The 27,140-nt window shown below is 33.7% G+C and overlaps 1 protein-coding gene across 7 annotated transcripts in view; it reads right to left on the reverse strand.

Moving 5' to 3' along the window:
• The window catches only part of Usp15 (ubiquitin specific peptidase 15), a 94,903-nt gene that overhangs the window by 12,499 nt on the left and 55,264 nt on the right, over window positions 1–27,140 (reverse strand). For 3 of the 7 annotated variants that reach the window (XM_048360497.1, XM_048360491.1, XM_048360484.1), the window contains 2 exons: window positions 23,279–23,423; window positions 3,940–4,113 (listed from right to left, as the gene is read on the reverse strand). In XM_048360497.1, coding sequence (XP_048216454.1) covers window positions 3,940–4,113; window positions 23,279–23,423 — 319 coding nt within the window. Of the gene's footprint in view, window positions 1–3,939; window positions 4,114–11,079; window positions 11,226–18,601; window positions 18,706–23,278; window positions 23,424–27,140 lie in introns of those variants that run through there. The other 4 variants (XM_048360505.1, XR_007213004.1, XM_048360513.1 and 1 more) reach the window with 4 other exon arrangements.

A 27,140-nucleotide genomic window follows, 5' to 3' on the forward strand; every position in this document is an offset into this window, starting at 1 on the left:
AACTTCATCTTATGTGCTTATATGGGTATAGCTATTGAGCTATTGTGATCTTCTGCTAGGACTATCCTAGACGTAGCACTATGTTGTTTTTTTCCTCACATTTTTTTTTTTTCTGTTTAGGTTGATTATTTCAGTATTCAAATTGCCCCCCCTCCCCAGAGTGTTGAAGTGGTATCTAGTCTAAATATACTTCACAGGGAAAAGTTAGATAAATCTTTTTTAAGGCACGAGCCACAATGCTGCTGAATCTAAAATACTTATGAAATAAGGGATCTTTAAACAGAAGAACACATAAAGTTATGCATTGGCTGGTAGATGAAAATATGACCAGAAGCTTGGTGGGATCAAACCTTCTGTTTTTCCCTAAGTGCAATGTTTAGGTATTTGTTAATTTTTAAGGAATAAAACTATTGTGAACAATAAAAACTGTCTATATAAGCCAGGTGCTGGTGGCTCATACCTGTAATCCTAGCTACTTGGGAAGCTGAGATCTGAGGATCAATTCAAAAGTAGCTGGAACAGAAAAGTCCGTGACACTCTTATTTCCAATAAACCCCAGAAAAACTCGAAGTGGTGCTGTGGCTCAAAGTGGTAGAGCACTACTAGCCTTGAGCAAAATAGCTCAGGGGACAGGGCCCAGGCCCTGAGTTCATGCCCCACAACTGACAAAAACAAAAGCAAAAAAAAAAACCCTCAAAAACCCTGACTATATATAAATTAGGAACGTAGGTTTTATTTTGTTTTGTATACCCAATAAGCATTCAGTGGATCTTAACTGGGAAATAACAGAGCAATAACTAGAATTCTTAAAACTAGGGCTGGTGCAGTGGAACATCATACTACAGTTGTGGCACCTGGGATGCTTTAAGGGCAAGAAGTGCTTGACCCAAGAGTTTCAGACCACATTGTAACATAGCAAGATCTCCTTTCAAACAAAACTACATTGATATATATCTACTATCTATAAAGAAAATGTATTAATCACTGCTTGGGCTTAGTATGTCATTATTTGCTATTTCTCTATTTTCAAAGAAATTTCCAACCTTCTTTCTTGTATGTGATAATAGTGTTTGAACTCAGCTTTGTGCTTACTAGGCAGGCAATCTACAAACTGCGCCACACCCACAACCCTTTCTGTTTTAGTTACTTTTAGGGTAGGGTCTCCTGTGTTGTTCCTGAGATTGTCCTGGACCAATATCCTCCTACGTATGGCACATCACAGCTGGGATGACAATTGTGTGCGATAGCTTACTGACTGAGATGGGGACTTGCTAACTTTTTGTCCAGGCTGGCCTGAAACCATGATCCTCCTGATCTCTACCTCTCAGGTAGTTGGGATTATATGTATGAACCACCATGGCTGGCCACCAGCCATGTTCTTAACTCTGTGTCTATCTTCTTATTGTCTCCTCTCGAAAAAAGACTAGCAGAGGTGTCTTTTGTCATATTATTACATATATTATATATTACATATATTATCACACACATATACATAATTAAATATCTAAAAGCATTTTGAAATAAAATATAAAACTGTTGATTTGATAAATGAAGAAAATAATGTAAATATTTTTTACACTGAAGACTTAAAATTCAGTACCATTTTGCTCTGGATCACTAGATAAACCACCAAACTCATTTAGTTTGTGTGTATACAAATAGGATAAATCTCACAGAAATAACATATTCATATTCAATTTTCCCCTAGTTATTTGTATTAAAAAATATTGAAATGCAATACACAAATTACAATGTAAAAAAGTCCATATAGATATGGACTATATATTATATACATATAGTTATACAAAATACAAAAGGAGAAAAATCTAGCAAATTAAAACTAATTAGGATGATGGGTAAGGGTTGAGAGATGGGTAAGTTTAGAATGAAAAAGAAAGTAAATGCGGAGGTAGTCTGATTTATTGGTTGGCATTTATTTTGTAAGAACTAGTATATGGACAATAAAATGTTACTTAGTAGATGGCTTATATGAAAGTCAATTAATTATAAAAATAAAGAACTTCCTTATTCTACTGAAGTTTAAAATTTGCTCATTAGTCAATGTTATCATAAAGAATCTTTAACACTTCCTTACGTGGGGTAATGTCATTCTTTCTGATAAAGGCATAAAATTCCATTGTGTATATGTACCACATTTTCCTGATCCATTCGTCTACTGAGGGGCATCTGGGTTGGTTCCTTATTTCGGCTATGACAAATTGTGTTACGATGAACATTGTTGTGCTGGTGGCTTTAGTGTGTTCTTGTTTGTGGTCTTTTGGGTAGATGCCCAAAAGTGGGGCTGCTGGGTCATAGGAGAGCTCTATGTTTAGCCTTCTGAGGAATCTCCACACGGCTTGCCAGAGTGGCTGAACCATTTTACATTCCCACCAACAATGAAGTAGGTTTCCCTTTTGGCCACATCCCCTCCAACATTTATTATTGTTAGTTTTCTTGATATAGGACATTCTTACGGGGGTGAGATGGAATCTCAATATTGTTTTGATTTGCATTTCTTTCATGGCCAGTGATATAGAGCACTTTTTCATATGTCTCTTGGCTATTCTCATTTCCTCATCAGAGAAGTCTCTTTTTAAGTCTTTAGCCCACTTGTTGAGGGGGATGTTGGTTCTTTGCGGTTTTGTTTTGGAGGAATTTTTTTTTTTTTAGTTCTGCATATATTTTATACTAAGTGAAGTGAGCCAGACCCAAAGAAACATGGACTCTAAGGTCTCCCTCATAGGGAATAATTAGCACAGGTTTAGGCTAGTCACAGCAGAGGATCACAAGAGCCTAACAGCTATGTCCCTATGAATGCATAAGATGATGCTAAGTGAAATGAACTCCATGTTATGGAAACGAGTGTTATATCACTGTTGTAATTACTTTCAACATGCCATGTGAAACTGTAGCTTCTATTGTTGATGATCCTCTTGTATCCCCTTCCCGTGGTTGTTCCTGTACTATCACTGTATGATATCTGAGTACATTGGAAACTGTATATACTGGTATTAGAACTAGGAAAGTCAAAGGGAATACCAAAATCGAGAGACACAGGATAAAAAGACCAATGACTACAAAAGCAATACTTGCAAAACTGTTTGGTGTAAATCAACTGAACAACTCATGGGGGTAGAGGGAAAGGGGGAGGGGGCAGGGGGAATGAGGGAGGAGGTAACAAACAGTACAAGAAATGTATCCGATGCCTAACGTATGAAACTGTAACCTCTCTGTACATCACTTTGACAATAAATAAGAAAAAAATAATCCAATTAAAAAAAAGAATCTTTAACATAAAGCTAAATTTCAGCTTAATTCTTAATTTGAATGATTATTTCGTGATTTGTTCTCTAAAGCAACTAATTCACAAATATGGATAAACTTACATGCTCAAGAACTATATTGAAAATATATTTAATTATTATTCAGTTGTTATTTTACAAACAAGTTTCATTTGAATGAATTATTTTTTTCGGGCAGAAGAGAGAACTTTATTTAGAGGAACTGCTGGTCGGCTGCTAAATCCAAGGCAGGTATTCTTGAATGAATTTTAAAAGTTATAATGATTACCAAAATAAACTTAGTTCTTAGACTTCTATCATATGCCCAAGTTTATATTTTACATTCTATAAAACACTCATAGCCAGAGATGAGAGAGTTTTGCAAATACCTGCACTATCACAAGTGTGACTCAGTCTTTTCCCATTTTTTTTCTCCTTTTCTCCAGATTCCTATAAGACATTTTTATAAACTGATCACCCATGTTATCACCTGCCCTGAAATTCTATACCACAGAATGTGTTATACATTTACGTACTATGTTCTTTTGGAGATCTAAAAATCATTTAATAATTAGTTTTTATTCCTTCCACCTGAGGAGGGACTTTCATCCTTTGAGAACAGCATCTCCCTCGTTGATAATTCATTAATCGCACTAACCTTAAATGCTCTTGGAGTGACGTAGCTAAACTTCCCAGACCACATTTGCTTGATAAGTTCAGCATATGATTTCGCTATTTCACCTCTCATTCCTAAGGGATTGTCAAAATTCAGTTCTTCTTGATACTTATCATTGAGGAAATATTCAGTAAGTGGAGGTGTGTTGCTCAAACACTGCAAAAAATAAAATATATTCCTTAAAACATGTTATGATGAGAGAAACAAATTGATCAGCAATACTATATAAAGAAAAATAGAAATGATGATCTCTTATACGTATCTAGTGAAACATTCAACTGATGCATTCAGCTAATCACTTCTTGTATTTCCAATCAGTTACTTACAATAAATAAAAAGCTGCTATTTGTGCTGCAAAACATGGAGATGCATACAAACTATCTTTTAACTGGCAGGTAAACTTAGTTTTCTCCTTTTAGCTGACTGGTAGAAATTATGGATTGTCTATACTGCATGCATCTGAAAATTAGCCTGAGTAGGTTAAAACTAAAATACAGTACAAGAAATTACCTTAATATAGATACAATTGGTTTTTGCTATACATGGACTCAACTGCAGATAGAAAAATATTTGGAAAAAACTGTGTCTGTATTCATATATATTCTTAGAGGTAAACTGTATTGTTATTAAAATAACAAGATCTTTAACTTATTCTCTTCGTGAAAATGATTAAACCACATTATCTGAAATCCTATTGGGTAAATAGGAAATTCACTGAAAAAGGAATTGTCTGCTCTGAATACAGACTATTTGGGGGCCATTATTGTCTAAACAACACAATATAAAAGCTATTTAAGGAATTTACATCTTATTAGGAATTGGTAGTAGTCTAGAGATTATTTAAAGTATATGGGAAGATGTGTACAGTGTAAAGGCGAATACTACACTGTACTACAAAAGGTCTGGGACATCTGTGGATTGTGGTACCAAGTCCTCATGGATATCCAAGGATGACAGTATTACTGCTTCCAGTGTTTATTCCTTGTCATAACCTTCCAATTTGGTCAACCAGCTTGAGAATGTATAGTACAGACTATTTGAGCCTGAGAAAACAAACTTTATTAAACATGAACTGTAGTGTCTTTTCACTTTTTACAGCTTTTACTTATGGCAAAAATAAAAACAAAGAATACATCCATACTCCAGCTCTTTTCCATTCTAAATTAATAATTTAATATTTAAAAGAAAATAAATAGTAGTATAGTTTTTTTTCCGTAGTATTTTAGCTCAGGATGGAATTCTTTTAAGTTGACAGTATAAATTTTATTTCGGTATGCACCAACATTATTTTATGAATGAAATGTCTAGAATAAATAATGTCTGACATAAAGGTATATAGGCAACCATTCTTATGCACAGGATACCAGTCTTGGAGTCAAGTGAAAAAGTGATACAATGAGAAGGAAGCTGCTTGCATATAAGATATTAAAACCCCACTCTTTGGAGATTCTGGGTTTATATGAATGGAAAGCAAAGCCATGTCAAAGCTTGCTTACCACTGCTTATATTAAGCAGATTTAGAGCAATAAAAAGTCAAGCCCTTAGTGACAAAAAAAAAAAGTTCAGCACTGCTGGTTTTGTACAGGTTATCTTAGATATAAAGTTTGTCTATAAATCATGTCATTTAGGTAAAATTCCAGAACAAGCATATTTCTTAGCTCTTTCAACTAAATTACAATGCTTTATTTTGTGGTTTCAGTTATAAATCAACTTAGGTTTATTCCTTAATTATATCAACTTAGGAGTTTTTCTATAATAAAAACAATACTTACTAAGTCAGTAGCCTGGTTACTATTCTGAAGACAAAAGGGATAACTATGTATCATGAAATATGTTACTAAGCAATTCTTATAAAAATGTTTAGGGTTGACTATACAAGACTTGTGTCTTTTAACCTATCATTCCCAATATAAAAACAATCTATGTGAAGCAAGAGAGGGGAAAGGATTGTCCTTTACCTTTCTTCATTTTATATTGCAACACTTCTCATAATCTTATATTCCTTCTGAATCATTTTCTCTTAATCTTTTTTTTTAGTATATGTCATTTTAATCATAAACCCAGCACTTGAGGATGGACAAGGTAATTTAAATACACATTGGTTATACAGAGTAGAAACACCATCACTAGTATCATCTGATTTAGCATGAATAGTATCAACTAAGCAGAAAAGTCAGGAAGCAATTTCCATCCATTAGTTTTCAAATCCTTGTATCTGATCAGCTCAGAGTTCTATTAAAAATATAAAAATCTATTACAGTCTATTAACATAGTTACAGAAAGACTAATTTATGGCTCTACCAAAATATCTCAAAGAATCAAGCCGTGCATACATGAATAAGTTTTGAGCTTCATTCAGACTTACATATTCACAAGCATCTTAATCTTGCAAAGGGCTTCCAAGTAAAAATGGAAAAAATGTTACGTTTTCCAACAGCAACCAAAGAGCTCTTTCAATATGTATGTGGGATCATGTTACTTCCTTGTTGTACCAGTAGTGAGAACCTTTTATGCCAGGGCCATTTGGTATTTATAACATTATTTATAGGCCAAACAAAACTATCAACACAGGCAGACAGCAGCGTCTAGTTGACACGAAATCTGTCCCTGCCTGAGGGTGGGAAATGTTCCCACACTTATGAACCCCTCTTTTTTTGCCCTTTGTTACTAGGTTAGAATCCCAAATTATGACATGGATGGATGATTTTGCCTACCTACATAGTCTCATTCTTTGCCCAATACCTTTTTACTTTTCATGCATTCTCATGTTCTGTAAGTTGCAACTTTATACTAAAAATTTATCTTTGCTACCTTACTTTTCCCTAGAATCTTATTAATGTTTCCTCCTGAATAATTCTACATTGTTTAGTGTTCACTTTTATTTTAGCATCATTTTTGTAATATATGGCAACATCTTTAGTTTGTCTTGTGAAACTGACTGAGATCTCTATGAAGTCTCATAATGTATCTTTTTATATTTCCATCTCAAGCACTGATACCATATCATCAGGCACTTAGTATATTTACAATAAACAGTTTTTGCCTGTATTTATTAATGCATTTATTCTCTCAGTGTTTTACTCTTTTCCTTCAATGTTTAGTAGAGTGGTAAATAATTTTGTCAAAGTATTACTAAATGAGGCAAAATATATTTTCTTGAAATGAGTATCTGAGAAGTATCTTCAAATAGTTAAAATATGAAATCACAAGGGAGGTATATGTTAGAAACATCTTCTTCCTTTGGTTTTCATTTAATCTACTTACTATCTGGCTTTGTAGAGACTCTATTTTGATGTTTTAGACCAACTCTTATTGTAATTTTTTTTTTAAAGGTACTGGTGTTCGAACTCAAGGACTTGCAAGCACTCAAGCCACACCATTACCCTTGTCTGTTCATTTCAGATAGGCAGACCTGGTATTTGATCCCTTTATCTCTGCCTCTGGCACAGTGGGGATCATAGGTAAGTATTACTATGGCCAGCTGTGTGTATGTGAATGCGTGTGCACACGTGGGCACATGTGTGTGTACATGAATGCTAGTAATGGGATTTGAGCTCAGGGCCTTGCACTCTTGCTTGACATTTTTTTTGCTCAAGGCTGGCATTCTATCACTTGAGCCACATCTCTACTCTCAGCTTTTTGTTGGTTAACTGGAGATAAGAGTCTCTCAGACTGGTCTACCTGGATTGGCTTTAAACTTCAAACTTCTATCCTCAGAACTCAGTCACCTGTGTAGTTAGGACTAATATCCCCTTACCAGCTTTTTTGGGTGTGTGCTGGTCCTAGGCCTTTAACTCAGGACCTGGGCCCTTTTAGTTTTTTTGCTCAAGGCTGAGGTTCTACCACTTGAGTGACAGCTCCACTATTGGCTTTTCTGGTTGTTAATTAGAAATAAGAGTCTCCCTATCGTCTCCTGCCCAGGGTGGCTTTGAACCACTAACCTCAGATCTTGGCTTCTAGAGTGGTTAGGATTATAGCCATGAACCATCAGTGTTCAGCAGTTAGCATGTTTTTTTTTTGTGACAGGGTTTTGCTAATTTTTCTACAAACTTCTTTTCCTGGGCTGGCCTCAAACCATAATACTGCCATCTTTGCCTCTTGTATACCTAGTATTATAACAGTGCAGCCAAGATGCACTTATATTTGTCCTGACAAATGCTAGTTTGAAATAGATTATAACTCAGTATTAACAAACTACCTAATCAAAACTTTTGATACTTGTCTGTATTATCTATGAAGGTATTTAAGTGAAAGAAAGCTATTTGGTCCTAAGAAAGACAAAAGTCCTACTTTGTATTAAACTCCCAAGATACATTTTTAAAAATAATTTGTACAAATACATACAAATACAGACATTCAGTCTAATTGTTAATAGTTTAAAATGTATGTTAGACTTTTCTTCCTAATTTTCAAAATAGGAGTCAAGAAGTTTTTGGAAAAGTGCAAGGACCAATGGAACATATTTAAATTTTCATTATAATTTCGGATACAAATTTCAAGACATAAGAAGAATAAAGGCCACACTAAAATATATCCATGTTCTAGAACAGGTGATGTGTTATTATTTTGGCAGAAGTCAGTTTCTTAAAATTGATAACTGTAAAGAAATTGGATACTTGGACTGGCTGCCACCAAAGCCAGTGTTTTAAAGAATAATGATAACTTTCAATAGTTTGCACTAGCAAAAATTATAATCAGAGTTTTAATTTATGTTCAAGATTCTTCTGATATTAAAGTATCATTAAAGTATCATTTTCCTATTAAACTATCCTAAAACAATTCCTTTTTCTTTTTTTTTTGGCCAGTCCTGCGGCTTGAACTCAGGGCCTGAGCACTATTCCTGGCTTCTTTTTGCTCAAGGCTAGCACTCTACCACTTGAGCCACAGTACCACTGTGACTTTTTCTGTATATGTGGTGCTGAGGAACTGAACCCGGGGCTTCATGTACACGAGGCAAGCACTTGACCACTAAGCCATATTCCCACCCCCAACAATTCCCTTCTTAAGGATATAAAATTAAAAATTCCCCTTTCAACTGAATGTCTGAATAATCTTCTCTGGACAACATGGATTGTGCTTATGTGAATACATATTTCTTACTTTCACGGGCTTCTGGGAATATATAAATGGAACAACACTCAATGTTTTATGGTATTTTAGCAAAAATGGAGACTATGTATTTCACAAAATAAAAAACCAAGACATTATATAAGCAGTATTAATAAGCATATTATATTGTGGCTATTGTTGCATTTTTTGACAAGTTGACTAGTCTCATGCTATTTGGAGCTATGCACTTGTTAATTTATTGAAGTTCAACTACCCATCACTGACAAGTGTCAGAATCTGTATTCAGGAGAATTAGATCTTATACTCATCTCTAGCAAAATGAGGGCCAAATAGGTAGCAATCTTTAGGTATGTTCTTTCTTTTTGAGACAGACTCTCACTATGTAGTCTATGCTGGCCTTAAACTCATGATTTTCCTCCCTGAGTGCTGAGAATAACATACATACATACATACATACATACATACATACACACATCTTAGGCCGTGTTTCTACCATAGTTGTGCTTGAGAGGTGCTCCTAATGTTGAGTAAAATTTTTTCAATATCATGCTAAATTATCAGATAGAAGAAAAAGGTTCTGTACTTAGCCAAAGTCAGTGCACAGAAAAACTAAGGAAACTTATAATAAAGAGGTAATAAATGCACCTTTTAATTATTAAATGTTTATATTTAATTTTTAAAAGATCTCTATTCAAGTTAATAGTGTATAAAATTGCTAACTATACTTGGAAGTTTAAAGATTTAAAATGAAATTTCAGGAAATAAGCTACAACAAGGAGGTATTCATTCAGGTAGAATGTTAAAAGTTTGGTGTGTGAACAAGCTAATTATTTACAGAGAAATGACTATTAAATATCTGTTCCTTAAAAGAGCTTATGTAGATGTGTTGGCATATACATTTTTCATTGGAAACTGCAAAAAGTGAGATTATTAAACTGAATTAAGTCTTCTGAAGATATTCTTAGTTTAATGTATTCAATTAAGCCTTCACATTCACTCCTTTCCTTAGAATCTTTTTATATAAGTAACCCCTATCTATTCTTGAACATTCCATAGCATCTGCTTAATGTTATATTGTTTCCAGCACCTCAAGAAAACAACTAATCTTCCTTTCCCTAGGCTATATACCTTCAATCACTATACAGATATCTTATTCCTCTTTGCATCTTAGAGGATCTAGAGAAATGCCTATGAGATAGCTCAAGTTTTGAACAAACAGAAACTTGCATGGTAAAAAAGATTGGAGGCAGTCCTTAAAGACATTCAGAGCAATGAGAAAGTAACTGAAAAGAATATCTGAGTTGCACTCTGTTATACTCTAACATATCCCAAAGTTCTATAAGTTCAACAAATCCACATAATGCCTGAAACAAGTTTTTTTATTGAAGGAAATTACCTATTGTGGATACCCCAATATATATCAAGATACATCTATATAAGTCTAAGATGTGTGAATAAATGTATTTTTATGAAGAATGTTTTCCCTGAAATCAGACACAAAAGTTCTAAATAAAAAACCTTCCAAATAAATTTCTTATCCAAAGGATATTCTGCTACACGTTGAATATACATAGACCTTTATCCACTGAAAGTCTATAAAGAGCTGTATTTAAAAATAATAAACATCCAAATATATGAAAAGTCTTATCTACAAAATCAGCCTTGTTATAAACTTCCTTCCTTAACCCAACATACTACAACTAGAGTATTATATAAAATTTGGTTTTCTTTTATAATTTACTTGGAAAATTGGAGTATATACAGATAGATGCACAAAATCTATTGTTTTTACATTATTATTTGAAAGTAAAAATCTTTTGCTAACTACATTCTGATTAGTAAGACTGAATTTTCTGAAAAAAAAAAAACACCAAGTGACATGTAGAAGTTTCAATTTGTATTTCACTATAAACTTCTACATACTTCTACTGACATAAAAATAGTCAAATAAAGTCCTACTATATAACCAAATCTCAAGTCTGTAATCAACATTTTAGGAAATAAATAGTAGCCATCCCATAACTTGTAATAAAACTGGAATTTCCCCAGTACCTGGAAAATAGTCAAAGTAATCCCCTTCAAAAAGAGAAAGTTGTCTTTTGTAATGCTGAATATGAACCACTCCCTTTCTGTGCAGGTGCTCCAGAAGCCCAATTCTCAAGTGATCATGTATGCTCACTATTTTAGTAAACCGGTAACTAGAACAGGAAAGAAAACAAACTTAATTTTTGATTACCTAAAGCTCTGAGTTGTGTAACTCATTTTATAACTGATCAAAGGTAATGCCACTCAACACCCTTTTATAAAACAGCTACACCTTCAGACTGATCAATACTAAGAATAAAAATCCAATCTAAACTAGGGGGTTTGTTCTTAATTTCTTAATGATTTAGGAAATAAAGTGAAGTCATGGCTAAAGCACTTTTAGAATACTTTCCAATTTTTTTTTCTGGATTTTAAAGTTAGATATAGAATTTTTAGATTTTAAATATCAATTGCTTTCCAACTTCTCATGACAACAGTGTTATGAAAAGGTACTGTTTAATTCCAAAGCATTGTTAATACTGGGATTTAGGCTCTAGTTCTGTAACAAAGCAGGATAAAACTGGAAAGTGTGTGTAAGCTTTACAGTGCAGAATTATAAACACCAGCTTGACTTTTTGTCAAGTAGATTAAAAAAGTATTTTGTTTAAAATTAATTGATATTCTTATTTTTTGTTAAATTTCTTCCAGGAATGTCAAATCTGATTAGATTTGAGAGCTCAACCTGAGGATCTCCCCATATTTTGTGAGTAAATACAAGTATAGCCATTTAGTTTTACATTTCCTTTCTTCAAGATTAAAAAAAATTAAATAGGTAAAATATAATTAGCTATTAATTTGCTTCCTATTTTTAGTACTCCCCTTCCCCACTAGTTGGCAGAGTAGTATACTTTTATTTAAAATACTGGAATTTTACATGATGTAAACATGTTCCTAAAGACAGGATTTTTGAGTTGGAGAAGGATGATGTTCTGATATTTTATTAATATGGTTCCTAATCATGACATGAACAAAATTAAGATTCACCAAAAGCCGGACTGTTGTACTTCCCTTCAAATTTTACTGTATTTCTTCTTTATACATTTATTTAAAATCAATAAACCTTTATACATTTACTTAACATCAATAAAACACTATTACTAAAACTCTAGAAAGAGCTGGGTGCTTGTGACTCACATCTGTAATCCTAGCTACTGAGACCTGAGGATCACTGTTCAAGGTCAGCTGGGGCAGGAAATATCCAGTTAACTACAAGAAAACCAGAAGTACCCCTGTAATTCAAGTTGTAGAGCACTAGCCTTGAGCAAAAGAGATCAGGGTCAGTGCACTCAGGCCCCAAATTCTAGCCCCACAACTGACAAAAAACAAAACAAAGTAAAACAAAAAACCTCTAGAAAATATGAGAACTGACAGGATACAAGTTGTTGGCTAACAAAGAAATGTTAAGTCATTTTTCCTTTTGGAAGGAGGATAATTTTATGTCAAAGAATGATTAGTCTGTTACTGTAACTCCAGATTTCACCACTTAGCAGTCATGAGCATATTGACCACTGACTTTCATATAGAAAGTTGAAAATTCCCTGTGTGATGAAAATAATTTAAAGTCTCAGTGATAATAAAGGTTATCATAGCACCAGTTATAAATGTCAGATGTGTAATGAAAGGAGGTTAAATAACTAGACTGACAGAAATGGTCTAATTTTAAAACTATTTTTTATTTGAACAAGAGACTATTCCTGCATGATTTTTAAATTGTTTTGATATTCACTATATGGACAGAATGCTAAATATTCTAATAACACAAACAGTAAGATAGCTATGTATTGTATATATATAAGATATATGTACCTTATGAATAAAATTTTAATGTTAAATAACTTATCTTCTTATCTATTAAAAATTCCAAACTGACTAACAAGGATATAAATGTCAATTTCAACTTTTGGCAATCAAGATCTCAAAGAATTTAAGAAAATTGGATAATTTCATAGTGAATATATGTTATATATGTAGTATTCAGTAACTTGAACAAAATACTCAGTAAAAAAAATTTGGAATAAACAAGAATTAAGAATTATGTATTTGTTACTCTTAGTTTTCTTGCAAATGCATACAGCAAGAAACAGAATTTTTTTGAAGTTTAGTTAATACATTCTTTAAGAGAAATAACCAAATCATATCCTTCTCCATATCACTTCATTACATCAGACCCACAAAGTTACAAATAATTAAGCCAAATTGAAATAGAAATTTAATCATATAATAGCATTAACTATGAAGATTTCTGTAGGTTAGACAACTTCAGAATTATCACTAGTACAGATCAAGTTCAACATATTTGTGGTAAATTGTGTGTGTGTAAAAAAATGGAATTAGGGGTTAATATCAGGCTTTTGTGCCACTACCTAAGCCATACCTGTAAGATCTTTTGCTTTTAGTCTTTTGTTTTTCAGATAAGAGCCTCTGTAACTCTTGTGGCCTCAAACCATGGTCCTCTGGTCTCCACCTACTATACTATGCTTGGTTTTTCTGGTGAATGATTTTTCTAATACAGTGATTCTCAAATCATCTGTGTGAAAGAATCAGCTTAAAAAATTATAAGCCATCAAGGACTGGTACTTGTGTAAGATATAAAAATAAATCACTAGAGCCGGGCACTGGTGGCTCATGTTTGTAATACTAGCTACTCAGGAGGCTGAGATATGAGGATCAGAGGTCTAAGCCAATGCGGGCAGGAAAGTCAGTGAGACACTTATCTCTAATTAATCACCCCAGGACAAGAAATAGATTTTTGACTCAAGCAGTAGAGCCGTGAACAAAAACAGCTCATGGACAGTGCCCAGGCCCAAGCCCAGGACTGGCACCCTCCTTCAAAAAAAAAAAAAAAAAAAAAAAAAAGCAAAACCAACCCTGATTTTTAATTACTGGCGCGAACAGACATACAATTACCGAATCAAACTGCCATTGTTTACAACTCCATCTCATTGTTGACCAACAGAGACAGCCACAGACAAATTATAAGAAACATTATTTTAGAGATACTTATTATCTAAATCAGCCTCTATTTTCATGGCTCTTACTGTGTACAGGGAATCTGTCCAGGTGAAAAGTATGAACAAGGATGGTGAGAAAGGCAATCAGGGAAAAGGTAACAGTATACATATAGGTTAAAAAATGAATTCCAACAATTGAATTTTTTTTTTTTACCAATTCTTTCTGTTGATGGAAGAAATTTAAGTAATATCATTATCATGCAGAAGACTAAGTGCAATATGAGAAGACAAATATCAAAGAAATGACCTAGATGATGGACAGGATGACATTGATCCAGATGCATGTTGAACTGACACTCCCTGTACAACTACTTATATAAAAAATAAAGATGTGTATTTTGATTGTTCAGCATAAAAGATGCTGAGTAATGAATAATGGGATAATGGGAACTAATTGATAAATAATACCTAAGAGTGACAGGAACTGGGCACCCCAACAAAAACCTGTTTTATCAGGTAGATGGTTGTATCCAAAAGGAAGTATAAGAAAGGAAAAGGATCTTAGTAGACATGTTGAGTTTGAGGCTAAGAATAACATGACAAAAAGCAATCAAGAGTATCTAGCTACATATGAGTTACTTATATGGAGATTTCTCAAGTACCATAAAACAAACACAATTAAAATTAACCGATATCTTTTTCCTCAACTAAATGTTGTCCTCTTTACTGTCTCTTCCTATCTCTCTGATCTCATTAGTTATATCCACCATTATGATACACAAAACACAAACTAGACACACATAACTTTCTTCATTTTCTATTAAGTGCCTGCTATATGCTAGATGTTATTCTAGGTAATGGCACTACAGAAGTTACTAAAAGTCTGACACACATGGAGCTTATATTTGTATACTTGTATATGTATAGGAGTGGTATAGGCATAGGGTTTTTGTGTAATGATAGGAGACAAGCCAAATAAAAATAACACACAGCTGTTCACGGGTGCTGTATGAAATATAGGGAGGGCAGCTGCTATTTTATTGAGGATGACTGTTATTAGAGACTCAACAAAGAGGGAAAAGATGTAATATTTGGAGCAAGATAATCACAGACAAAAGAAAATTCTAAGTTCAGAGACTTTGATGTAGAAATATTTTTGGCATGTGGATGGAGCCAGTAAGGATGAAGTAAAGTGATCTTGATGGGCATTAATAGGAAATAGGTTATCTGAGGCTAAATTATATGGTCTTATACTGTTTTAAGGCCTTTGGCTTCTATTTAGAGAAATAAAAGGCATTTAATGATAACAAAACCAGTTTAGAAATAAGCACAAAAATTTAGATGACATGATGTTGGCTTGAAGCTTTCAATATCTGTAACGCAATAAAACAAACTCTTCCTGTATGATCTGGATTTTGCTTACTTCTTCAAATTCATTTTGTCCTCCCACACAATTCTATTATTCCTCAATTCTCTCTTTTTGGTTTCCCAAACATGTGCATTTTAGGAGCTCTGCATATGTCTTTGCTTTATTTAATGTCAATTGAGAGCTGCCTACCTGTTCTTCGGTCATGGCTTAAATGGAGATGACTGTAAACTACATAGCAACAAAATTTGTTTTTGTTTATAATATATTTAATTCTTATCTGAGTGAAAGACAGTAGGCTCTCAACAAATATTTTCTGAGTAAATACATGTCACCACAAGAATATCTTAGCTGAAAAAGATATTACAGTTTGAACACCTATCCTAAAATGATGCTCCAAATAACTTCTGGTTTTCAAAATTTATTATTGAAAGTGGAAAAACTAAGTGATATAAGTGAATAAAGAAATTCCATTAAGAGTGCCTGCCTTATTTTGAACACTTACTTCAACTGAGTAGCTGTGTATATAACCTCCAGAAAAATTCATCTGAATGGTATAACAATACTACCTTGTAGAAATGTCATGGATTATACAGAGTATTTATTTACAAGTATTTTTTAGACCATATATTTAAAATGATCACTAAAACACTTAAATAAATGAACTTCATACTTTATGTAAAAGTACTTTTGGTGACTAAAAAACAGTATGACTACATTTACTGCTAGGTATATTTTACTACAAAAACCATTCTAAGAATTAGCATAATCAAAATACATTATGGGCTGGGAATAAGGCCTAGTGTTAGACGGCTTGCCTCGTATAAATGAAGCCCTGGATTCTATTCCTCAGCACCATATATATAGAGAAAGGCAGAAGCGGTGCTGTGGCTCAAGTGGTAGAGTGCTAGCCTTGAGCAAAAAGAAGCCAGGGACAGTGCTCAGGCCCTGAGTTCAAGCCTGAGGTCTGGCAAAAAAAAAAAAATTATATCAGAATATTCTCAATAACAATTCAGCTTGTTTGCTAACCTTTACTACAGTAATTGGGAAGTTACTTAATACTTTCCTAGTCTGTATTCTCATTAGTGAAACAGACTAATTCACTGTTCTCTGTAGAAAGGAAACTAAGAAAGCAAAAACAACATGAAGTTCAACGGTATTATGTACAGAGGACAGTGTTTTTAGAGGCTGAAGGTTTAATATTGGGCTGTTAATGTTTTAATATGGGTTTGAGGACTACTAATTTTGGGTATATATTATTCCCTGAACAATGTTTTCAGCAACCAACACACTATTCTTCCTGCCCCAAATGGTATAAATTAGTAGAGAAATTTAGTAATTGGTTTCCATGACAATGTATTGAAAGAACATCGGAATAAAATACCCATTACTGTCAAAGTGATGACACTTGGTTATATGTAAAAAGCAACACAAAACTATTTTTATGTACAAACATGATTTTGAAATCAGACATATTAAAAGATAAAATCTAACAGGTAAGGATCTTTTAGCACAACAGTTTTAGGTTAGAACTTAAACGTATATATTTAAAAGAAATAGGAAAGACATCAAATTATGACCCTAAAATGGCTTTTATTCTTTAAAGCATTTATCAGTCCAATCTGCTATTTTTTTTTTATTGATTACACTGGACACCAATGTTTCATTTCACATCTGTTATTCCAGCAAGTGAGAGGACTGAGATGGTGGCTCAAAGCCAGTCTAGAGCTTGAGACTCTACTTCTAAAATTAACCAGAAAAAACTTGGGCTGGAGTCAGGGTTCAAACATGTATGCCAGCTGAACATTCAAGCCTAGCAAGTAATGAGGCTGAGTTCAAACCCTGGTAATGGCAAAAGAAGAGAAAAGCATAGGAAAGAAATGAAAACAAAGTTATACAACTTCAAGGCCCTTTTGTAGGAATATCATTTATCTCCCCAGTTGTAAACACTAAATACTTACTCTACTCTTTCCTAAAGTAATGTAGCTGGGAATACAGGCTCTCATATCTCAGTTTATCTCTACTAGGAAGGGATAACTGCACTTCATCCTAGTCTACGCAGAAGGAAATGTGAAACATCAGTATAGAGGGTAAAGCAGTTCTACTTCAAGTAAGGTTTTCTTCTTTGGGGAACAGCAGTTATCAAAATGGAAAGAAGTATAAACAAATTTTTTGTGAGTTTGCTATGTAAGTTTTGGTTCACAATGTGTAAGGAACTCAAATAATTAAGATTAATATGCTGGGTTAGACTAAATATCTGCTCTAAAAAGTATGAAATTTTAGTCATATTCTCAGTTTACCAGACAACCTTTTTTCTTTGAGATCCTAAGATATTATTATTTTAAACTGTGTTATGTTTTAAGCTATCTTAACTATGTCTTATTCTTAGGGATGACTTTAAAAAAATGGAAATTATATTTACTTAGATAAGGTTGGAAACCTGAGTAAAATCTGAAAGTTTCACGTTAAACTGTGATTCTGAGAATTTGGGTTTCAATATATACAAAAAAAAGGGCTAGCGGGGTACTGGTGGCACAGGCCTATAATCCTAGTTACTCAAGCGGCTGAAATCTGAGAATTGGAGTTCAAATCCAGCCAGGGGCAGCAAAGTCTGTGTGAGACTGTATTGCCAATTAGCCACAGGAAAACCAGAAGTGGAGCTATGGCTCAAAGTGATAGAGCACTAGCCTTGAGCAAAAAGAACTCAGGGACAGTACCCAGGCCTCAATTTCAAGCCCCATGATTGAAAAACAACAAAACAAAAAAGAAGTACTATAGTATAGTATTATAGTACTTTTATATTTAACTATATTTAGAGCTATGAAGTGAAGAAATAACAGCTGCAATAATGACTTTTATACTGTTTACAATGTAATGAAGATCTAGTTTCTTTAAAGAATGTCACTTTTGTATAGCATACCTCATTCTCTTCAATTAAGTGGTTTTGAAAGCCTCAACTTTCTCCTTAACGTTCTTCTGAATTTAATAACTTTTCCCTAATTCAACAGATCATAGAAAAGAAATTGACTTAAAAAATGCTTGGAATCTCAATTTGTTTTATGTTCTATCAGAAGACTATCAAGTAAAATTTGGTTAGAATCATTCATTTTCCAGGGTCTACGTAAGGAGCCCTATAATGATCAAGTAAAGAGTGTGAAAACAACCATCTTACGCTGTGCTGTTTTCCAGTGGACAAGACCACATCACTCCCCTGCTTCAAATCCATCTGAAGAGTTGCTTCTTCCAGGAAGCCAATCATGAGCCTCCTAGGTAGGCCTTGACAATGAAAAAGACAAGGGTTGGAGTGCTCCTGAATCTACTGAACTTACACTAGTAATAATTACCTCCAGTAATGCAAATGTTAAAGCTGGACATTCTCTAAATGGAGTAATAGATTAAGGGTTCTAGGAAACTATTCTGTCATACTATCTGTACCATCAGGACATGGTAAGGTATTCCTGTAATCATAACGACTCAGGAGGTTGAGGCCTAGAATAACCAAAGTACTTGTTTTTCAAATTACTGTGCAAATTTAACACACACAAGCATTTATAATTTAGTACCTCTCTTGTCCACCAGTGTAACTAGGAAAAACTATACCAGCACAGTTCAAATTGTAGCAGATGATAAATACCATCACTGCAACAATACTAAATGAAAAAGGAAAGTATATTCAAGTTTATTGTCATTACACACTAGGCCCAAAGTGAAATAAAATTTGTAGGAAAGAAAAGAAAAGAGGAATTGAAGACTGAGTCTTTCCAGAGTCATTTTGCTTAATTCTTTGAGTAAAAAAAAAACAAAATAGTATCAATCTAATACATATGTACCATTCACTGTGTGTTTGCTAGTCACCATTTATTTTCTTATTAAACTAGAAATGTGGAAATAACTTGTCTAGGGGGAAAAAAAGGAAAAGTAGGAGAGCCTTGTCTCCTGGTAATAACTCCACAGTCCATACTCCTGACCTATATAATTAAATTTGGATGTGTATGAGTTTGTGTTTCTAAGCCATAGTTTGGTTTTCAGATTGTTCTTTGAGAGGCTTGGGATTCCATGAGAAAAACATTTCTGAGACTGTAAAGACCTTAAAGATCAGATGCAATTCTGGGCATTCCATCCAACCAAAGAGATTTAAACATCCCTGTTAAAATCTTGGAGATACACTTAAACTAAATTAAAGAAAGGTTTAATATCTAGATCATAATAGTCATAAAGGTCAAAACAGAAACATTTCACAAATGTCTATCAAGTCATATTAACTTAAAATGAAGCTAATACTAGTAATTAATATTATTAAAACACATTTAGTGATTTAACTGGATGTTAGCTTTTCTTTTTTTGGTACTGGTATTTGAACTGTGAGCCTCATGATGCTAGGCAGATGCTCTACCACTTAAGCCATGCCCCAGCACTTTTTGCTTTTTACTGTTTTTCAGATGGAGTATCACATTTATGCCTGGGCTGACCACCATATTCTTATTATACTTCCTGAGTAAATGGGATGCCAGTGAATGCCACCAGTTAGCTTTATGTTTGAGATGGGGTCTTGTAAACTTTTTGTCTGGGCTGGCCTTGAACAGTGATCTTCCTAATATCTGTCTCCTGAGTAATTGGTATTGTAGATCTGAGTCACTGAGCATGGCACACTGCTTACTATTTTCAGTACTGGTTGATCAAAGATTTCACTATCTCAATGTTAGAATAAGCATAGACCCATTCTCATGAAAAGCATTGGTATGCTTTTCACACACACATTTTATGCTACACTCATTTTTTAAAGATCACTGAATTAATAAGTTACATTAAAATTCATCTAAATATATTTTTGGAAGTTCCTAAATTGCCTCTGATTTTAAAGAAGTTACAAGGAAGTAAGACCTAACTATAGAAACACTATCTGAAAAAAAGTTACATATTACTCTTTTCATCTGTGGACCTATACACTTCATGAATACTCATAAGAGTCACAGAGGCTACTGTCACTATTCTGAATTCCTTCTTTCAGTGAATTTTCATCTTGAGAAGTGACATTTGAATCAATTAGAAATAATAAAAATGAAAAAAGAACTAAAGTCCTAGCTTTGTTAACTCTGGACTTGCAACAAAAAATAAAAACTCCTTTTTTCCTTCTGTCTTGTTTGAAGAATTTATTGTTATTGTTGTTGCTATCATGGAGCTTGAACTCAAGATCTCTCACTCTCTCTGAGCTTTCTTGCTCATGACTTATGCACTACTACTTGATCCATAATTCAAGTTTGTCATTTTCTGGTTAAAGATAGGAGTCTCTAGAACTTTTCTGCTAAGGTAGGCTTTGAACAGACAGCTTCAGATTCTCAGCCTCTTGAGTGGCTGGGATTATGGGTGTTAAGCTACCAGCGATGGGTTAAGACTTTTTTTTTTTAAAAGGAGTATAGTTTCAAGCTAAAATAAGGTTGAGAAATGAAATAATATTCATTGCTGAAATTTTTATTTTAAAATATTACTACTATACAGTTACAAACCAATACCCTCATGGCTATGTCTTAGCTGAATTGGTACAAAGAATGGTGTCAGTGACACCCAATGTATTGTAATAAAATGGCTGGAATAGGAGTAAAATTGAATGAGGTTGGCTTTTTTTTTTTTAAACATGTTAAATATCACATACAAGAATGCTAAACAAACGTGACACTTAGCTCTGCCTAACAAGTTCAAAGATCTAACTTTAATGTGCATTTTTTGACAAAATAGTCATTCAGAGATAATACAGACAGAATTGCCAAAGGTATAAGAAAGCAGAATGCAGTATTGCATTAGAAGAAATCTGGTCTGAATGCTGGCTAGACCTTCCAATGAATAGTTAGCCTGAACACTAACTCGTCATTTCTGACAGATTTGTAATGCCTATGTTGTTAAAATACTTTCTTCATCTTAAAAAAAAAGCACCAAGGGCTGGGGATATAGCCTAGTGGCAAGAGTGCCTGCCTCGGATACACGAGGCCCTAGGTTCGATTCCCCAGTACCACATATACAGAAAACGGCCAGAAGCGGCGCTGTGGCTCAAGTGGCAGAGTGCTAGCCTTGAGCGGGAAGAAGCCAGGGACAGTGCTTAGGCCCTGAGTCCAAGGCCCAGGACTGGCCAAAAAAAAAAAAAAAAAAAAAAAAAAAAAAGCACCAAGACTGATTTTCTATATTAAGATATTAAAATGAGGTAAAAATGAACTAATAACAAGCACTGGAACCACATAACTTTGGCAGTTTAAGTATAAAATGTTGCATAAAAATTACATAACATGGTGATTAAAGGCAGTGTTTTTGGTGCTAGTAAACACTACTTACATAACCATTTTCTAGATAAGAGTAGAAAACTTTTAGTGATCAAAAATTAGAGTCCAATAGCTATCCATCATATTAAAGCACAATTTCCCTATCGCATCTCTCTCTAAAAGCTCAGCAACCATTACTTTATCTAAAAAACTATCTAAATAAGAATACATTTTATCTGTGCCCTTCAGATGGCACTCTTCTCTTCTTTCAGAAAAACAAAGTATAAAGTTGTATATCTTGTTTAACACTAGAATCCTAGAAAAATAATTTGGAATATAGTAATAATTACATCAGTGAATGTACATTCAAGTACTAATTAAAAGATGAATATAAGCGCTTACTAACTGATACAGTGTCTGTTTGAGCAGATGAAGCTATTTTGTGTTCAACTTTAAACCAAGAAATCAGAAATTGAGTATGGATCTGCTATCCAAGTTTCATAAGGGTGTCAACTCAATCTAGAAATTAGGACAAGTAAATTTGGCCAAGAATGCGAGCAAAATAAGAATTAACCTGGGATGCAGCTGGATTAATGACAGTTTACAAAAAATGTCTACTTGGGATACTGAGTGGTAAGAGTCATTCTTTTCTCAGTTAAAAACACATTCTCACCAATTCATAGTCTGCAATTAATCTATATATCTGGAAGTTGCCTTCTGTGAACAGGAGATTCAATGTTAAAAATAAGCTTAGAGAATAAAAAACAGTCAGATTGAGAAATTCACAAAAATACTTTCCAAAAATGGAGGTAAAGTTTAAATATCAAGAATAGTCTATCACTGAGGGTAAGATGGAGTGATTCTGACCAAAGTAGATTATATGCATGTGTATATCAAAATGAAAACTTTTAGTACCATTAAGGTATAACAATAATATAATGTTTAAAAAAGGAACAGTCTAACAGTATTTGGTACTCTTTTAAACATAAAATTTTATCTGTAAAAGGGAAACAAAATAAACAGGTCTACCTTGTCTACATATTGACAGTGATATTAAAATATATACACCTCTTTTGTGACTCAGAATCAAAGACATAGATGTTTAATTTAACTCAAGAGCTTATAAACCAAAGCAGAAAGAGAAGGAAAGCTTCATGAGAGAAACATGGAGGATGAAGTCTTACATTAAAACATCTTGAAGGGAAAGAGGTTATCTAAAGCATGGGTTTCAAATCTTAATTTTTCATTATAGTTAAGGAAAAAAATCAACAGATTCTAATCAAAGGAGAGATCTGATGAGTTTTAATTTTCTTCCTAGAGAAGCTAAATTTCTTGCTTAGAATCAACATTTTTGAGTTAAGTGGTATTGAGTCTAGTCTACAATGTGATAAATAATCATTTTACCTAATTGAGAAACATGAGTATATTCTTTATATTACTGTTATATTGGTATCAGGTCAATTGCATATGATTAAATCCATCATGAAATTATAACCTTCAATGCACATAAAATATTTCTGTACTGACATGAATAACCCAGCTTCAGTCTTCTTTTATGACTTCCATAAAACAGGACTATTACCTTATTTAGAAAGACCTACCTGAATAGCTGAGTTCATGAAACACGTATTTCCCAAGTTACTTAGGCCACACAGGCCTGGCTGTTCATTGCTCCTTCCAGGTTCTGAATAATCATAATTCTTATAAGCAGTATATGATGGGAGACAATAATTTGAGTTTTTCACACTGGAAGAAAAACGTATTTATCAAAATGTGGCCAATTATGCAATAACATTGTTACAAAGAACAGAGTACTTAAAGCTTAGTTACAAGACAGGCGGTTTATAATTTTTTAAAAAATAAAACACAGTTTTGGGGCGGGGAATATGGCCTAGTGGCAAGAGTGCTTGCCTCGTATACATGAAGCCCTGGTTCAATTCCTCAGCACCACATATATAGAAAACAGCCAGAATCGGTGCTGTGGCTCAAAGTGGTAGAGTGCTAGCCTTGAGCAAAAAGAAGCCAGGGGCAGTACTCACGCCCTGAGTTCAAGCCCCAGTACTGGCAAAACAGAAAACAAAAAAACAAAAAACCAAACCAACCAACCAACCAACAAATAACAAACAAACACTTTTGCGGCCTCCAATTTAAAGCATTCAGATTTTAAACACCACCTGCAGCAATAAATCATCGCCTCTCCCCTTTGCATTCTGCTACTGTAACAGAATGAGAACAGTAGAAATAGGCAGAGTTACAGGTGACAGTAGAGAGCTACATGGCCACTGTTATATCATTGTTCTAATGTACTGGAGATTCTATTTTTAGGTTCTATGCCAGATCTGCAATATCTGGTGTTTAAATGCAGAAAAAAGCCTATGGGAAACAAAATGCAAAAATGATTTAAAATAAGAATATTTAGTACAGCTTGCTTTCTGTTTCTTCTGGTTTATTAAAATAGTGTACTTATTTAACCAGAAAACCTCAGGATAATTTTTACTGTGAATGTAATAAATATTAACCATAAAAACTATAAACTAAAATATAGAAAATTAGAGTAACTTTAGAAGGAATTAAGAAGTCATTAAGTCCCTCTTTTTTATATATAATAAAATAATTTTGTGGAAAAGGATGAGCTCTTCCTTAATTTTTAATAGACTAATTATTTTATAAAATATCCATGATGGATGCCTTGGATAAAATTTTTTAAAAACATGTCTTCAGTCATTTTTTAAAGAAATCATTAGGAAAAACCTGAATGAAAATCAAGGGCATATACTAAAAGCAAATGGTGATACAAATAAAAATTTTCAAATGTAAACATGAAAAATCAGTAACTCCAATAATTTAAAGTGCCTATCATTTATTTCTAGAATTACTTAAAATACTTTTTATTATAATTTCCAATACTTCATGTTATCATTCTACATATTATACTCTCACTGCACTATAACAGTTTAAATGAACTGTATTATTTGTCTAACAAAGTCTTTCATAAATACATCCACATACACCAAACTGCATAGGTAAAATCAAATCAACCCACAATTACATGTAACACTAGTGCTTTAACTTTTACCTATGTATAAATATTTCCTTTTCCATATACAACAACAAAAAAGGGGAAACTCCTCTCAAAAGACAAAGCCACATGCCGGGTGCTGGTGGTTCATACCTGTAATCCTAGCTACTTAGGAGGCTGAGATCTGAGGACTGTCATTCATAGCTCAGGCAGTGTGTGAGACTCTCATCTCCAATTAATCACAGAAAAAGCCAGAAGTGGCACTGTGGCTCAAGGGGTAGAGTGCTAGACTTTAAAGAAAGGAGTTCAGGGATAGCACAGAGGCCCAGAGTTCAAAGCCCAGTCCCCCCACCCCTCCGAAAAAAGACAAAACAACAACACAAATTAAAATATATTGGTAGGCAAAAAAGGCAGCCTTCATCAATTCAAATTCAGAGCTTTTAGATTTAAAAGTTAAAAGCAGCAAAACAGTACTAAAGGATATTTTCTTTGCAGAACACTAATCTTGTTATTCATATCTTACTTTGGAGTCCCAGGAACAAATCAAGTACAAAGCACTTAGTGCAATTCAATGTACGTTCACCCATGAGTTAGATTATTAAAGCTAACTTTGTATATGTAAGAAAAAAACTAAAACATGAAAAAAAAGTGACTTTTCCCCCCTAACTATTAGTAGTGCTGAAAATCAGATCTTCTAGTTGTTAAAAAAAAAAAAAAAAGGCTGGGGATATAGCCTAGTGGCAAGAGTGCCTGCCTCGGATACACGAGGCCCTAGGTTCGATTCCCCAGCACCACATATACAGAAAACGGCCAGAAGTGGCGCTGTGGCTCAAGTGGCAGAGTGCTAGCCTTGAGCGGGAAGAAGCCAGGGACAGTACTCAGGCCCTGAGTCCAAGGCCCAGGACTGGCCAAAAAAAAAAAAAGCTTGCGTAACTACACATCTCCGAGAAAGAAAAAAAAAGCATATATTCTGGCCGTAAAATTAGAATAAAATTTAAATAACCAGAATATATAAAGATGTCCTATTACTTGCTGGTGCCTAGACAGACAGACGGACGGAAGGAGACACACACACACACACACACACACACACACACACAGAGCATATTTACATACTCATTCCAAACAGAAAGATATCTGTCTTTCCTCATAAGTAACAAATAAGACGCTGGAAGCTTTGGGCCAGGGTCACCTTGGATATTCAGTCCTCCTACCTCTGCCTCCCATTTGGCTGGACTACAGTTATGCACCTCCACACCTGGCTCTAAGATACTTTAATATTATAGTGAGTAGTTATTTTTAATCCACATTTATAAATACGTCATATGCCATATGTTAAAGTTTATCATGGGAAATACTAACAAAATACAAAGAAATCTAAGCTCTAAACCAAGGTAAGCCCCCTCCTCCCATTTTTAAAGCTTACTGTCTATCATGAGGGTCTGCTCTATTTTCCCTGAAGATCTTAAGCTACTTTTCATCTTTTAAGATGCTTGTGTTACTCTGTAAAGTGAATTTGTAGAAACACTAATAGGAATTTGAATATAACACTAGATCAATTCTGTATTAGAAAGATCTTCTCTTTAAAAATCTATATAAAATGCAGTTATTTAAAAAAATCAAATCTTACCTATTCATAAAGATTTCAAGTAGACTTTTCAATTACTACTGGTATTTGGCATGAATATATGCTTTAATCATCATGGCTATAATCATGCTCATTTTGTAGTTAATGTTTTCAGCTAAGTAACTTATCAAGAGCCAGATGGCTAGTTCTGGTGGTTGCAGAATCCACAGTTCCTGTTTTCAGCTTAATTCCATAGTGAGAATAATTTCCATTTCAAGCAAGAGATTTAAATGAATTCACAAAGAAACAGAAATGTGCTGTGATGTGGACTGCCACAGTCCAGGAAATAAGTATAGTAAAAAAAATTTTTTTAATGGCAGTGTTACTAATATGTCATTACATATTGTATCTGGACAGAAAAATATATTTGATAAAACTATGACCACATATTGAATTTTACGGATTTAAAAATATACATAAATAACTGAAACAACAAATTCTTCCATGGACTAAGGCAAAAAGCCTACACAGGGAAAGCAAACTACAACAACAGATTCTTTACAAAATTATTGTTTTAACAAAACCTTTATTAAACTTAAAATGAAACAATTCTAAGCATACTCTGTTCCTTTTATATTATTTCCAAAAAGGAAATTTTTAAATCTTAGTAACTGTGTCATAGTAGAATGGTTGAAGTCTTGGATTTGTAAATGTCTCATATGAACTTGTATTAAAACTTTTGATTTTATTATGTAATTTATATTTGTAGAATATTTCCACATGCCTGAGGTTTCAAAAATACACTTAGTCTTTGGGCTAGGGGAGTGGCTCCAGAAGAATACCTGAGTCTAAACCCCAGTACCAAAATTAAAATTTT

The sequence above is a fragment of the Perognathus longimembris genome, chromosome 1 (genome assembly GCF_023159225.1).
Source record: "Perognathus longimembris pacificus isolate PPM17 chromosome 1, ASM2315922v1, whole genome shotgun sequence".
Lineage (NCBI taxonomy): Eukaryota > Metazoa > Chordata > Mammalia > Rodentia > Heteromyidae > Perognathus > Perognathus longimembris.